Below are 13152 nucleotides of genomic sequence, written 5' to 3'. Positions count from 1 at the left end.
CACTTCAGCTCAGCCCAGTTCAGCTCATCCCAGCTCAGCCCAGCCCAGCCCAGCTCTGCTCAGCTCAGCTCATCCCAGCTCTGCTCATCCCAGCTCAGCCCAGGTCAGCTCATCCTAGCTAATCCCAGCCCAGCCCAGCTCAGCCCACTTCAGCTCAGCCCAGCTCTGCTCAGCCCAACTCAGCCCAGTACAGCTCAGCCCTGCTCAGTTCAGCTCAGCCCAGCCCAGTCTAGCTCAGCTCAGCTCAGCTTAGCCCAGCTCAGCCCAGCCCAGCCCAGCTCTGCTCAGCTCAGCTCATCCCAGCTCAGCTCAGCCCAGCTCAGCCCAGCCCAGCCCAGCCCAGCTCAGCCCAGTACAGCTCAGACCTGCTCTGCCCAGCCCAGCTCAGCTCAGCCCACTTCAGGTCAGCCCAGCTCAACCAAGCCCAGCTCAGCTCAGCCCAACTCAGCCCAGTACAGCTCAGCCCTGCTCAGTTCAGCTCAGCCCAGCCCAGTCTAGCTCAGCTCAGCTCAGCTTAGCCCAGCTCAGCCCAGCCCAGCCCAGCTCTGCTCAGCTCAGCTCATCCCAGCTCAGCTCAGCCCAGCTCAGCCCAGGTCAGCTTATCCTAGCTAATCCCAGCCCAGCCCAGCTCAGCCCAGTACAGCTCAGACCTGCTCTGCCCAGCCCAGCTCAGCTCAGCCCACTTCAGGTCAGCCCAGCTCAACCAAGCCCAGCTCAGCTCAGCCCAACTCAGCCTAATACAGCTCAGCCCTGCTCAGTTCAGGTCAGCCCAGCCCAGTCTAGCTCAGCTCAGCTCAGCCCAGCTCAGCACAGATCAGCTCAGCCCAGCTCAGCACATATCAGCTCATCCCAGCTCATTTCAGCTCAGTCCAGCCCAGCCTAGCTCAGCTCAACCCAGCCTAGCTCAGCTCAACCCAGCCCAGCCCAGCTCTGCCCAGCCCAGCTCATCCCAGCTCAGTTCAGGTCAGCCCAGCCCAGCCTAGCTCAGCTCAGCTCTTTTCCGCCCAGCCCAGCTCAGCTCAGCTCAGCTAAGCTCAGTGCTGCTCAGCCCAGCTCAGCTCAGTCCAGCTCAGCTCAGCTCATCCCAGCTCTGCTCAGTCCAGTCGAACTCAACCCAGCTCAGCTCAGATCAACTCAGCTTAGCTCAGTCCAGCTCAGCCCAGCCCAGCTCAGCCCAGTTCAGCTCAGCCCAGCCCAGCTCAGCCCAGCCCAGCTCAACTCAGCCCAACCCAGCTCAGCTCAGCCCAGCCCAGCTCAGCCCAGCCCAGCTCAGCCCAGCCCAGTTCAGCCCAGCCAAGCTCAGCACAGTTCTGCTCAGCACAGCGCAGCCCAGCTCAGACCAGCTCAGATCAGCTCAGCCCAGCTCAGCCCAGCTCATCCCAACTCAGCTCAGCCCAGCTTAGCCCAGCTCAGATCAGCTCACCCAGCTCACCCAGCCCCACTCAACCCAGCCCAGCTCAGCCCGGTAGAGCTCAGCCCAGCACAGCCCAGCATAGACGAGCCCTGCTCAGCTCAGGTCAGCTCAGCACAGTCCAGCCCGGCTCAGCCCAGCACAGCCCAGCACAACACAGCCCACCTCAGCTCAGGTCAGCTCAGCACAGCCAAGATCAGCTCAGCCCAGCCCAGATCAGCTCAGCCCAATTCAATCCAGCTTAGCTCAGCCCAGCTTAGCCCAGCTCACCCCAGCTCACCTCTGCTCAGCCCAGCTCAGCTCAGCCCAACCCAGCTCAGCCCAGCTCTGCCCAGCTCAGCTAAGCCTAACACAGCTCAGCCTGCCTCAGCCCAGCTCAGCTTGCCTCAGCCCAGCTCAGCCTGGCTCGGCCCAGCTTTGCTCAGCCTAGCTCAGCTCAGCTCTGCCCAGCCCAGTTCAGCTCAGCCCAGCTCTGCCCAGCCCAGCTCTGCCCAGCCTAGCCCAGCTCTGCCCAGCCCAGCTCAGCTCTGCCCAGCTCAGCTCAGCTCAGCACAGCTCAGCCTAGTCCAGCCCAACTCAGCCCAGCTTTGCTCAGACTAGTCTGGTTTTGAAAGCCCAATGGAATAGTAGTGGCCAGAAAGAGTCATCCTGGCAGACCCCTTGCCTCTGCTAAACCCATCTCACTGCAGGATTTCTGAACAGCTGGATGGGCTTCCGTCCCCTCTGTGTCCTACACTCGACACCCCAGGTGTCCGGTCCTCGTGCCCCAGCTCCACCTGGCTTTTGGCTCCAAAGTAGTACCAATCACTAAAGCCCTTTCACCATCTGGGTAGAATATTTCCTGGCAACTCTAAATTCATTAAACATCTTGAGATTTCCGGTGATAAAATGACACATTCCTTTTGTTCTAGACCAGCCACGTTGCCTCTGCTCCGAGAGCCGACTTCTCCCCTCTCAGCCTCCACTGCCCTGGAGCACCCGCTTAGCTCGAATTCCTCCCTTCCGAGTCTAAGATAAGCCCCTGACTTTAAATTCCTTCTAGATAAAAATCATCATTGAAAACAACCAGGAAATCCATTTTATCAGAATTTGTCACTTAAAATTCTGCTGTTTACCATAAAGCTACGTGGAAGGCGTAGGCTAGTTTCAGGTACATGATAACGATCTAAAACTCAAAGCTGCATCTATAACTTAAATAGAGACAGTGCGAGAGGTCCCTTGTGTATTTTAAAGCATCACGAAGCATACAATCAACGGTTAATAGGCAATAGGAAAGATCATGCCAGTTTTTTCTTGAAATATCTTTGAGGGGAAGTTAAACGTGAGTGACCCAGACTGTGGTTACCCAAAGGACTTGCACAGATGAGCCTCTTTCTCCTCATCAAGCAATAATGACAGACTGACTTCCCTTCAAGTAGAAAGAAAACATCAAATGCAAATGTTTAAGAGAGCACACTTGGCAGCGTGGCTGCCCTCGCTTACCACGTTAGGAGTCCGGTCGCTGGAAAGTCCGTGGGATCTTTGACAGGGAATAATTCCTCCAAGTCCATCAAAAATGGCTGATGCATAGGTAGCCAGCTGGCTGGTGGCAGAAGCCACGGCCACACATTCCCGGGTCTGGGTGCTCCCGGGAGGCCCAAAGCCAATTCCAGGCCCAGCGGCAACCTGCGCCCAGACCCCACACGGGCTTCCCTTGACTGAGGAGCTGAGCCACCGACTGGAGACAAACTGTCCACCTAACGTGCCGCTAGGGTGCTTTCTTCTGCACTGTCTGACTGGGTTCTATCTTAAGCCACCAACTAATGTCTTAATAAAATAACTCAGGAGAATTATACACGTTTCACTTTTAATCTATACTTGAAAAGTGGTCTTGAAAAATACTGAAAAGAAGGCATTTTTATCAATATTGAAGTGTTTCTCCTTAATCACGAAGAGAAAATTGACTAACTTAAAAAACTGTGAACAGAGACATTGTAAAGATAATGCTTTGGAGTATTAAAAAAAGGTCTGAGATCAATTATCCTACGAAGGAATAAAAGTAAGTAACTTAAAAAATTTTATGAATACATTAATAAACTATCTCTAAGACCATTTAATTTCTTAAGCATTTTACTCTGAAAATAAATTCAATTTAGAAGTTGGTAAGCTAAGGTGGAACAAACTAGGCATTGAAAATCTAAGAATGGAACACCAAATTCAAATAGTGAAAAAAGGAACCTTTCCAGTTTCTGCAGCACCCTCGCCTTATTTTAGAAATGCAAATTACCCAGGTGTTGTTCTGCTGGTGGAACACTTTCAGATCTGCGGGGCTCGGCAAAATATCTGAAAACCACCTCTTCATAAGCATAAGCTGTAAATGTGCCCATCCTGTTTTCTTTGCTTCCTAAAATAGACTCTCGCTGTGACCTGCTTCCTGCCACCTGCTGCAGGTGGCCGAACCCCCGCTCCGTGGCCATCTTGACTCTAACCACCCATGCCCAGCATCACTCAATGAATTTAAAAAATAAACTTGATTTATTATCGACAAAACTCAGCCCTGAATCGGGGGCTAACAGTGCCGCATTATGGCTTCTTGGCTGAACTTGTGTCAGTATCCACTCCAGAAAGGCCTGACTCATGGTTGTTAATCAAGTAATAAGAATTCTAAATACTTTGGGATTTAAAACATTTAATATACTTGAACATCTCTCAAGTTTTCAAGTCACAATTTTCTGAGCCATTTTCTCAGGATCCGCTTCAACGGTGCCCTGTCTTTTAATATTTAGTGACCTTGCCCTTTCAGATGAACACACCATTCTCTGCAAGAACACATCATTTAAGATGAACACACCATTTTCTGCAAGAATACTTTCTTTTCTCTTAGAAGCTTCCTCGCAGAGCTCAGCTGCCGCCACCACCCGCAGCCCCTTGCACAAGTCCCCCAGCCCCCGTTCTCACCAAGATGAAGGCTATGTGTCCCCCTCCCTGGGTTCACTCACACAGACAGTTCTCTTTCTGACTAACAAAGAATTTAAAATACAGCCTAGCACAAAAGACACTTCATAATTCCAAAGAAAACGTCTCACTCTGCAGTCTCTCTGTGGTTCTACAAACACCGCCGTCCAGGCACGTTCCTCAACCAACACTATGATTCCCGCAACTAAGTGTCTCCCACCATGGACCAAACTGTCCTCAAGCTACAGGGGTCCTGGTCTTTTCCAGCATCTCACTTGAATGTGGCCCCGAAGCCCCCAGGGGCTCAGTTACTCCATCGAACGTACCCGATGTTATTTCAGTTTTGCAAATACATTGGAAAATTCACAGAAAATCTGAAATCCCCAAAGCACCCCAGTCCCTGTCCCTTCCTGGCCAGCCCACCCTGGTCCCCTAGGGAAAGTGACCAGCTTGGGATGCTCAGAAAACCCTAAAGGCAGGAGCAGAAAATGAAGACCCTGAAGAGAGGCCATTCTTACCTGAAGAGACAGTGACCATGACCCCTTGGCCCCAGAAGTCCAAGCCGTAGTAATCACAATGGTGAAATCTCCATCCTCACCTCACAAAAAGCCTGGGTGTCCAGCCCGGGGCTGCTCCCAGCCACCCAGAGACCTGCACCGTCTCCGGGTGTCACACCGAAGCTGACCATCCAGGTCACTCTACCTAGGCTCTCTGCACACTCCACTCCCTGTCTGGCCAGAGGTCCCCTAGTCACTGCACATCCTGTCCTGGACCCTCAGAGGCCAGGTCACTGCAGGTCTGGGAAGACTGACTGTAAACAGAACGTTCCTAATTCACACTCAGGAATCCAGCACACCCCAGACGGGCGCCTGCCCCAGAGAGCAGGTGCTTCAGAGCCAGACAGAAGCCCTGATTATGCCACAGTCACGACATTCCCTGATAATGCTCAAATAAAGCAAAAAGTGGTCACCCCCAGACCAGCCAAAGAAGCCCCCTGACCCCCATCACCTGTGGCCAAACTTGGGGAAGAGGGAAGTTGGATCTCCATTTCCCATCTGGGGGGACCCTCTCCCCAGCTCCCTTTCCTGACCCTGGTGACTGTGACACCAAGACCCTAATGTCCCGAATCTCTCCAAGTGCAGTTTGAGTGCGGAGGGGGCAAGGACTCACCTGAGGAGACAGTGACCAGGGACCCCTGGCCCCAGAAGTCTAACTGGTTGTCACATTGTGACGACTATGCCAGCGCACTGGGCAAATACTTGTATCTGATGTGGTCTGAGGACCATCTCAAATTGAGCCTGGTGAGGGTCACCAAGGCGGTGGTGACAAGGGGACCCCAGAGATCAAGGGGGGCCGGGACCCTCACTATCCCTCAACTGCAGAGGCCAGGAGGAGAGGGAAGCTGGAGCCTCAACACTTCATCTGTGTGAGCTGCAGTCCCCTCAAGGACCCCTTCCCAAGTCCCCAGACTTCCCCCATTCCTTCTAGGCCTGAGACTCAGACCCCATAATTTTTCCCCAAAATGCAGCAAAAACCCTCCAATTAAGCAGGAGAGAGCGGTTGTGAGGACTCACCTGAGGAGATGGTGACCAGGGTCCCTGGGCCCCAGTAACTGAAGTACTCACATTGCTATAAGTCCCATTTTGGGGTGTACAAATACCTGACCCCCACCTGGCCACCCTGAGCCCAGCCGGCCACGACAGAAAGCCCTGTTTCCTAAGGTCATCATGTCCTCAAACACAAAGCATGTCTCTGCCCAGCCTTCATCCCAGGAGCAAAGAGCTCCTATCCCCGCAGAAGCAAAGAGCCAAACGTCCCCAGAAGGAGCCCACCGGGGCCCGAGATGGCCCCACACAGACCAAGAAACCTTTGGAATTTTATTTCCCAGCTCCAGGACAGAGGAGCTGGGCCTGACCAAGGAGGCAGAAAGAAAGCCGTCTTACCTGAGGAGACGGTGACCTGGATGCCCTGGCCCCAGGTACCAAAAGCATTACACAGGGACACAGTCCCTGCTCCTTCCCAGACATAAACCTGCACCCTCAGGGCCACTGAGAAGGGCCAGGCCATGCTGCCCTGCACGGAGCAGAGACAGCTGACGTCCCGGCCCACAGCCACACAGACCCAGGGCTGAGAGGGAGGCAGGCAAGGACAAACTTACCTGAGGAGATGGTGACCAAGGTGCCCTGTCCCCAGCTGTCGAAGGAGCCGTAGTAGTAGTGGCCACATTGGTGCATGTGCCCAGCCCCCAGCACACAAACAGCCCAGGCCCCAGCTCTGCCCACAACTTCTGCTTCCCCACCAGCCTGATGGGGCCGGAACCCACCAGGGTTCTTGCCCATCCTCGGGGGCTCCAGTCTGATCTGGGGTAAGAGCCAGTGGGGCTGTGGCAGGCAGCCCACGGGGGAGGCCCCAGTGACGGTGGCCTGTGTGCCCTCTGGAGCCAGACACAGACGGGCTGCAGACCCAAGGGACCCAGACTGGTGCCCGGGCAGAGAAGACTGGCTGGGTGCTGCAGGGAGGACTCACCTGAAGAGATGGTGACCAGGGTGCCCTGGCCCCAGAGATCCAAGTACCAGTAGCACAGTCCCTGCCCTGCTGCTCCTCTCATAAAAAAACGCACCCCTCCCTCCTGTGGCCCCATCTCCTGTCCCCGAGTGTGAGGACAAGCACCTGGCCTGGCTCAGCACACCTGAATCCCCACTGCTCCCAGATGCCAGAGTCACCTGAGGAGATGGTGACGAGGGTGTCCTGGCCCCAGCACTCAGATTGAACCTAGGCACAGTGTGGCAGCCCCATCCTGGGGGCCACAGAGCCCCAGCTGCTGTCCCCGGGGAGTCACCAGGGAGCCCCCGGGACCAGAAAGCCTATTCTGTGCTTGAAGAGATGGCCCACCCTGTGCCCCCAGCATATGTCCCACCTGCCTGAGTCCCCAACCTGGGACTGGGAGTCCTTCTTGACACCTGCCTCTCACTCGTCACCTGAGTTGGATCTGGGTTTCCCCGGCTAACACTTCTGATGCCTCACACTGCTCCAAGGCCCCGTGACCACTTACCCCTCTTGAATTGTGACCTGGGCTGCATTCAGCACCCCTGTCTCTGCCCACACCCGCTCCCCAGTACCTCAAGGGACCCTGTCCCTCATCCTGGAACCTGTTCCCATTGCGTGTCCACCTAGAAAATCACCTTCCAAAATGGCCAGACACCACTTCTCTTCCAGCTTTCTGGGGCTCCCCACCCCTCTCAGAGCATGGCAAAGCCACCCTGGAGATTGCTGTGCAGGTGATGCCCCCAAGCTCAGGCCCTAGCAGAGGCACTGGGAGCCGGGGTTTTTGTAGAGTTGTCAGGCACTGTGTCCCCAGTTAGCACTGTGGTTCGCAGCTCAGCCAAAACCCCACAGGCAGATGGGTGGGTGTGAGACCCTGACCCCTCAATCCTCACGGTCATTCCTAAGTCCGGGGCAAACAGTTTGCCACTGTAACAATCGTTAAGTGTTGAAGGCTGCCCGCATGTGCTTCTCTCTCAGGAACTGGAGCAGATCTAAAGCTGGGTCTACCGTGCCACCTTTTGTCACCTACATTACGAGCTGTTTTCTCAGCTGCAGAGAAAGTACCGGGCAGCAGTATTTGGGATTACGCCCCCCACCCAGGGCTCATCGCTGTCCTACTTTGGCCCGCTCTGGGGTCTGCTGGCCCCTCGGCCCTTGCTCAGCTGCTTTTCTCTCTCTGAGCCCCCCCCGTGGACCCCGGCATTGTCCAGTGTGTTGATTCTGTGTGCTCAGTGTCCTCCCAGGGATGGAAGGTCCTGGCAGGCAGGGCTGGGCCTCACTCATGGAGGCATCCCTGGTGCTGGTTGCTGTGTGCCCACAAGTGGCCAGGTCCTGTCCCTGTGCCCCAGAGCTGCTGGTCTTGGGTAAGGGGTCACAGCTCTGCTCTGGATGGGTGCAGGGGAGGTGCAAGGTGGTTTAAGGCAGATGACCCTCCCCCAGACCCACACAGGCTGCCCTCCACCTGACCCTGGGTGGTCCTGGTGGTGGTGTAGAGGGGTCTTCTGCATTCACCAGCTGTCAGAATTTGGGCTTGGGCCGGGCCTCACCAGTGCACCAGGTGTGGGACCTTGGGCAGGTGGAGGGGTCCCCACTGGCCAGGTGTGAGCATGGCAGGTGTAGTCATGCATGGGCCTCTGCAGGAGAGAGACAGAGGGGCACAGACCTGTTGGGGACAGGGGAAGGGTGACCTTGAATCCTTGCTGGGGGAGGGGGCATGAGTGAGATGTCTGTGTGGGAGGAGAGGTGTAAGTCCAGGCAGAGGAACAGCCAAGGCAAAGGCCAGAGGCTGGGACCTGTGCCTGCTGGAGAACAGCAGGTGGCTAGATGCAGCTGGATTTACAGGTGGCCTGAGCATCTGTCACAGGAGCTGAAGGACATGGGGGTTTGTTTAGAGTTTCACTCCAGGAGGCTCCTGCTGGCACAGTGTGGGCTGGAATGGGGGTGTCTGGAGAGGGAAGCCCCAATGTGGAGGAGGGAGGATTAGGGGTGCCCACTGGGGTGCGGGCAGGATCAGAGAGGGTTGTGAGGGCTTCTGTGGGGGTTCAGACAGAGCAGGGAAACCCCAAGGTGAGGCTGGGGGCAGTGGGGTGTCTCCAGGCACAGAGGTACAGTCACCAGCATGTGGGCAGTGTCCTGGGCCAGGGACAATGATAGAAGATGGACCCCAGGACACCATGAGGGGCCGAGGACCCATTTGTTCAAGGGTCCAGTGGCCAGGCTGGGGGAGGAGAGGAGGAGTGGGGAGGGGATTGTGTAGGGGGTCTGACACCAGCAGGAGGTGACTCCATAGCCTGACAACCGGTGGGCCCTCAGGGTCTGGGGTCAATGGCAGCTGGGTTGGGAGAGAGCAGCCTGAGGAGGGGCCGTGACTTCATGGACTTCCCTTCCCCCGTGCCTGGGCCTCAAGCCCTGCGGTGTATGGGGGGAGGGTCCACCCTTCCCTCTCCTCATGGGCTGAGGTCCTGCTCTCTTGGGGGCACTGGTGGCTCAGCCTGTCCTTTGAGATTTGCTGCGGGGCCTCACAGTGGACGGGTGGGCTCCTTGAACCCCAGCCCCTTCTAGAGGCTCTTCCTGTGTCCTTTTTAGGAAATGAGGGGTAGGGGCTGCTCCAGGCCTTGTGGGAAGCACCTGTTCCTGCCCTCTAGTGCCTCCGGTTCCTGACTGATGGGAGGGAAGATGCCCACCATGCCCTGCCCATGCCCCACACCCACATTCTCAGCCCTTGGCCCCCCCTTCACCACTCAGAAGGCCAACCAGGCTGCAGCATCACCTGCCTGCAGAGGATCCTGTTCAATTCTTGCAGACTGGCAAGTCCGATTGGGCCCCACATGTGATGGGACCTGGCCTTTGCAGAGCTCTTGGAGCCTTTTAGGGAGAGTTCAGCCTGTCCTCCCTGTCTGTTCCCAACAATGCTATGCAGAGCTTGGATCTGAGCAACTCTAGTGGGTCCCATGTCCAACCTGCCATGTGGCTGGCTTTGCCTTTGCCCAGGCCGGCCTCCTTCTGTAGCATTCCTTGACCCGGTTCTGGGAGCGCCCCCTCAACCCCACCCACCACAAGCACATGCCAGGGAAAGGACACAGGTGTTACAAAGAAGTGCCCCAGTTTGTGCCAGGTATGCTGGCTGGGTTGGGGGAGAGGCCGACTGGCCAGGCTGAGTTTGCCTCCCAGCCTCTGCCTATATCTGGAGACTCGGGGGCTCCAACCCCACCCCAGAACACATAGCCTGGTAGGTATCTCCTGGCTTGTCTGCCAGGAATGGGATGTGGAGAGAGCTGAGGACTAAACCCCTGAGGTTGGGTGGAGAGGAAGTTCCAGGCACTCAGTTCACCTGTTGGTTAGGACACGTCTATTCCTTAGCTGCTGAAAACCATCAGTGGACTAGGAGTGGCTCCCTGGCTGTGAGGGGGCCTAGACATTCAAGCCATGGAGAAAGACTAGTGGGTCAGTTGTGCAGGAGGAACTGGGCCAGAGAGATGGAGGGGACCAACATTTGCTCCGGTCACTGAAATCCTGGGTCATGATGTCCAGGAGATGGAGAAGTCTGAGATGACCCTTGGTGTCTGCTTGGGTGACCAGAGGCAGCACTGGATGGACCTTGATTAAGAACAGGGAGCTGCTGGTGAGCCCAGTGGTGATTTCCCTAGCCTTCCAAGTGTATGGTGCCTCTGTGCCTTGGTGACCAAACCAGGCATCAGGGCTGTGTTTCCCTAGCGTCTGGCACTGCGGTGGACCAGATGGCTGGAACACAGATGAACTATGGCAAGGAACATTATGTTTGACATCTGATGGCCTCTGCCATTCGGAAAGGTGGTCTCCATGCTCCTAATCCTGCTGCTGGTGGCCTGTGCACTGTACTCCAGGGGGAAGGTCCTTGTGGGCAAAAACACAAAAGAAAAAGTTCTTGTTGCTTCCCTTCTCAGGACAAAAGCAATACAAGAGCACAAGAGTACTGCAGTTGATATGTCAATATTTGTGAGCAGTTACCAAAGGAAATCAAAAGAAACGATGAAAAAAACAGATTTTCCCTCCTTTAATACCCAATGACATGAGGGGGAAAAGAGGAGTAAAAATAAGAATAGAGAAAAAAATAATTGGGGGGTACAAACTCATGCTATGAATTTCAAAAGATGATGGTCGAAAAATATATAAAAGATTCTGGTGCTTCATGATATGTTCCCTGCTCTGTAGCCCACAAGGAGAAATGAAGGGTTAACAAAATCCTGAGAAATCTCACGAGTTCCTCCACATTCTTGACTGATGGGGAAGGGCCAACATACTGTATGTGTAGGGACACCTTCAGCTGCAAGTGACTGAGGTCTGGTCAATGGTGTAACCAAGGCTGGCTCTCATTTCTCATCAAACAAGAAGACAGCCACGATAAGGGATGGCCGCTGTCTATGGGAATGTCTTGGCCTTTCCTTCAGATTGAAGGGTGGGTGCTGTAGCTGGAAGCATGAAGCCCTCTCACTAACACTTGCAACAAGTGAGAAAGGGCAGGAGCAGATGCGTTCTCATTGTTAATCTCTGGCCTTTTGTATAAGAAGAGCAGCCGTGGTTTCCTCTATGTTTCTTTGTGCAGAACATTGCCACATGTCCAAGACTGTGCCATCCCCTGGATGTGGAAGTTCCCTCCACTCTCTGAGATCAGGGAGGACGTGCTGCTCTACAACATCTCATTCTTCCTCTTCTCTCTGCAGGGCATGAACTAGCTGCTCCTGAAAGCTGCCACAAGGAAAGGGGTGAGACACTGGGGTGAACTCTCAGTGATGAAAGCAAGAGCTTTCAGGGCTCAAATACTGAGACACACTCATCTCTTTGGTGCAATGGCCTGGACATTCAACAAATTCTCAAAAAACACAGGTAGAGTAAATCCAACCAAGCTTGATGCTCAGCTAACCTTACCCAGAGGGGGAGATCCAGAGCCCTAGGGAGTAGGGGGTATTAGGGATTTATCTTCAATATACCAAGGAAGGAAGAAGAACCTGACAAATACCTGTTCATCATTATTTCCATACAATTCACATGGATTTATTTGCATTGCTAAGCCTTGTGCATTTTTGAGGCAACTTTCTTGTTTTTCTCCTGAGGATTGTCTTTCCTTAGTGTCTGGAGTTCTTTCCTGTCTCTTGCTTTCTCCGCATTGTTCCTGCAGATTCTTTCCATCATAAATTTCCACCTGATGGTGAAATGGGAGGGAGAAAAACAAAGTGCCCTTGCTGGATGCCCAAACTGTTTTAGAGAAAGTGCATGTTCTTTGGACAAAGCTGCAGAATGGAACAGAACTGGGAAACATGGCTTCCTCAGCTCCTGGAGCAAAGAATTCTACACCAAAGACTTGGTGATGTCCCTTCACATAAAAATGTGCTACCACCACCACCATGAGCCAGTGCTCATGAGTGATGAGCTGCTTTATTTTACCAGTGGGGATGTGTCTGCTCTGAGCCATGCCTGCTCCCATGGTCCCTGCAGCAGGTAGACCTGATCTGATCCCTTTGGAGTAGTAGAAAGAACAGGGGCTATGGTGTCTGCAGAACCATGGCTAAGCCCATATCTACTCGTATCAGGGCATTACCTTAAAAAAGTTACATGCTCTGGGCTTCAAGTTCCCACGTCTGTAAAATGATGGATGATAGCATCGTCCTGGTGATAGTCTTGCAGAATTACATGAGATAGTGGATGTGAAGGGTCTGGTACAAAAGACACTTGGCTTATGTTATTACCTTTTGCATTCCTTCCTCCCTCCCTCCCTTCCTTGATTCCTTCCCTGACAGGATCTGAGGATACTTATCTGTTCCTAGCATGGAGCTTGAAGTTTGTCATGGAGGAAATAGTTAAATTTTCCTGGGATAAATTTTGCTTGTTTTTTTTCACCTTTTCTCATTTTATATGTAATACTCATGTGCTATAGAGAGTTGGGATTTTCTTTGTAATCCAACTTGAAAGTCTCTTTCTTTTAATAGGCAAGTTAAGACCTCTCACATTTATTGTTATAATGCATGTGTTTCATTTCAATCCTGTCTTATGATATGTTTTCTATTTTAGTACTTACCCCCAATTTTTCCATTTCAAGTTGTATTTTTCATTTGTATTTTGCGTGTTTAATGGTTTCCTTTATAGTGATAGTTTTCCAAATTATCCTTTATACTTCTTTATAAAACAAGTTTCAGTTATTTACAGTATACAGGTATGAAATTGCTGATTTTCTCTTCCTTTCTCTTTCTACCCATCTGTACCATTGACTATGACTGTAGTTGTAGAGC

At 53.4% G+C, this 13152-nt stretch overlaps 1 protein-coding gene and 1 gene segment (V, D, J or C); one reads left to right on the top strand and one right to left on the bottom strand.

Moving 5' to 3' along the window:
• LOC103581264 (vegetative cell wall protein gp1-like) overlaps positions 1-2423 on the top strand; it is a 3977-nt gene extending 1554 nt beyond the window's left edge. Inside the window, exons 2-3 of the mRNA XM_008563148.1 lie at positions 274-403; positions 2323-2423. Coding sequence (XP_008561370.1) covers positions 274-403; positions 2323-2423 — 231 coding nt within the window. The remainder of the gene's footprint in view (positions 1-273; positions 404-2322) is intronic.
• LOC103581266 overlaps positions 1-6684 on the bottom strand; it is a gene marked incomplete at its 3' end in the record, with an annotated part of 9144 nt that extends 2460 nt beyond the window's left edge. The window contains 1 exon segment of the C gene segment in view: positions 6500-6684. Coding sequence covers positions 6500-6684 — 185 coding nt within the window.
• Positions 6685-13152: the final 6468 nt, after the last annotated feature.

Source organism: Galeopterus variegatus, unplaced genomic scaffold (assembly GCF_000696425.1).
Source record: "Galeopterus variegatus unplaced genomic scaffold, G_variegatus-3.0.2 Scaffold12699, whole genome shotgun sequence".
Classification (NCBI taxonomy): Eukaryota; Metazoa; Chordata; class Mammalia; order Dermoptera; family Cynocephalidae; genus Galeopterus; species Galeopterus variegatus.
This window is presented reverse-complemented; position numbering and strand designations above follow the sequence as displayed.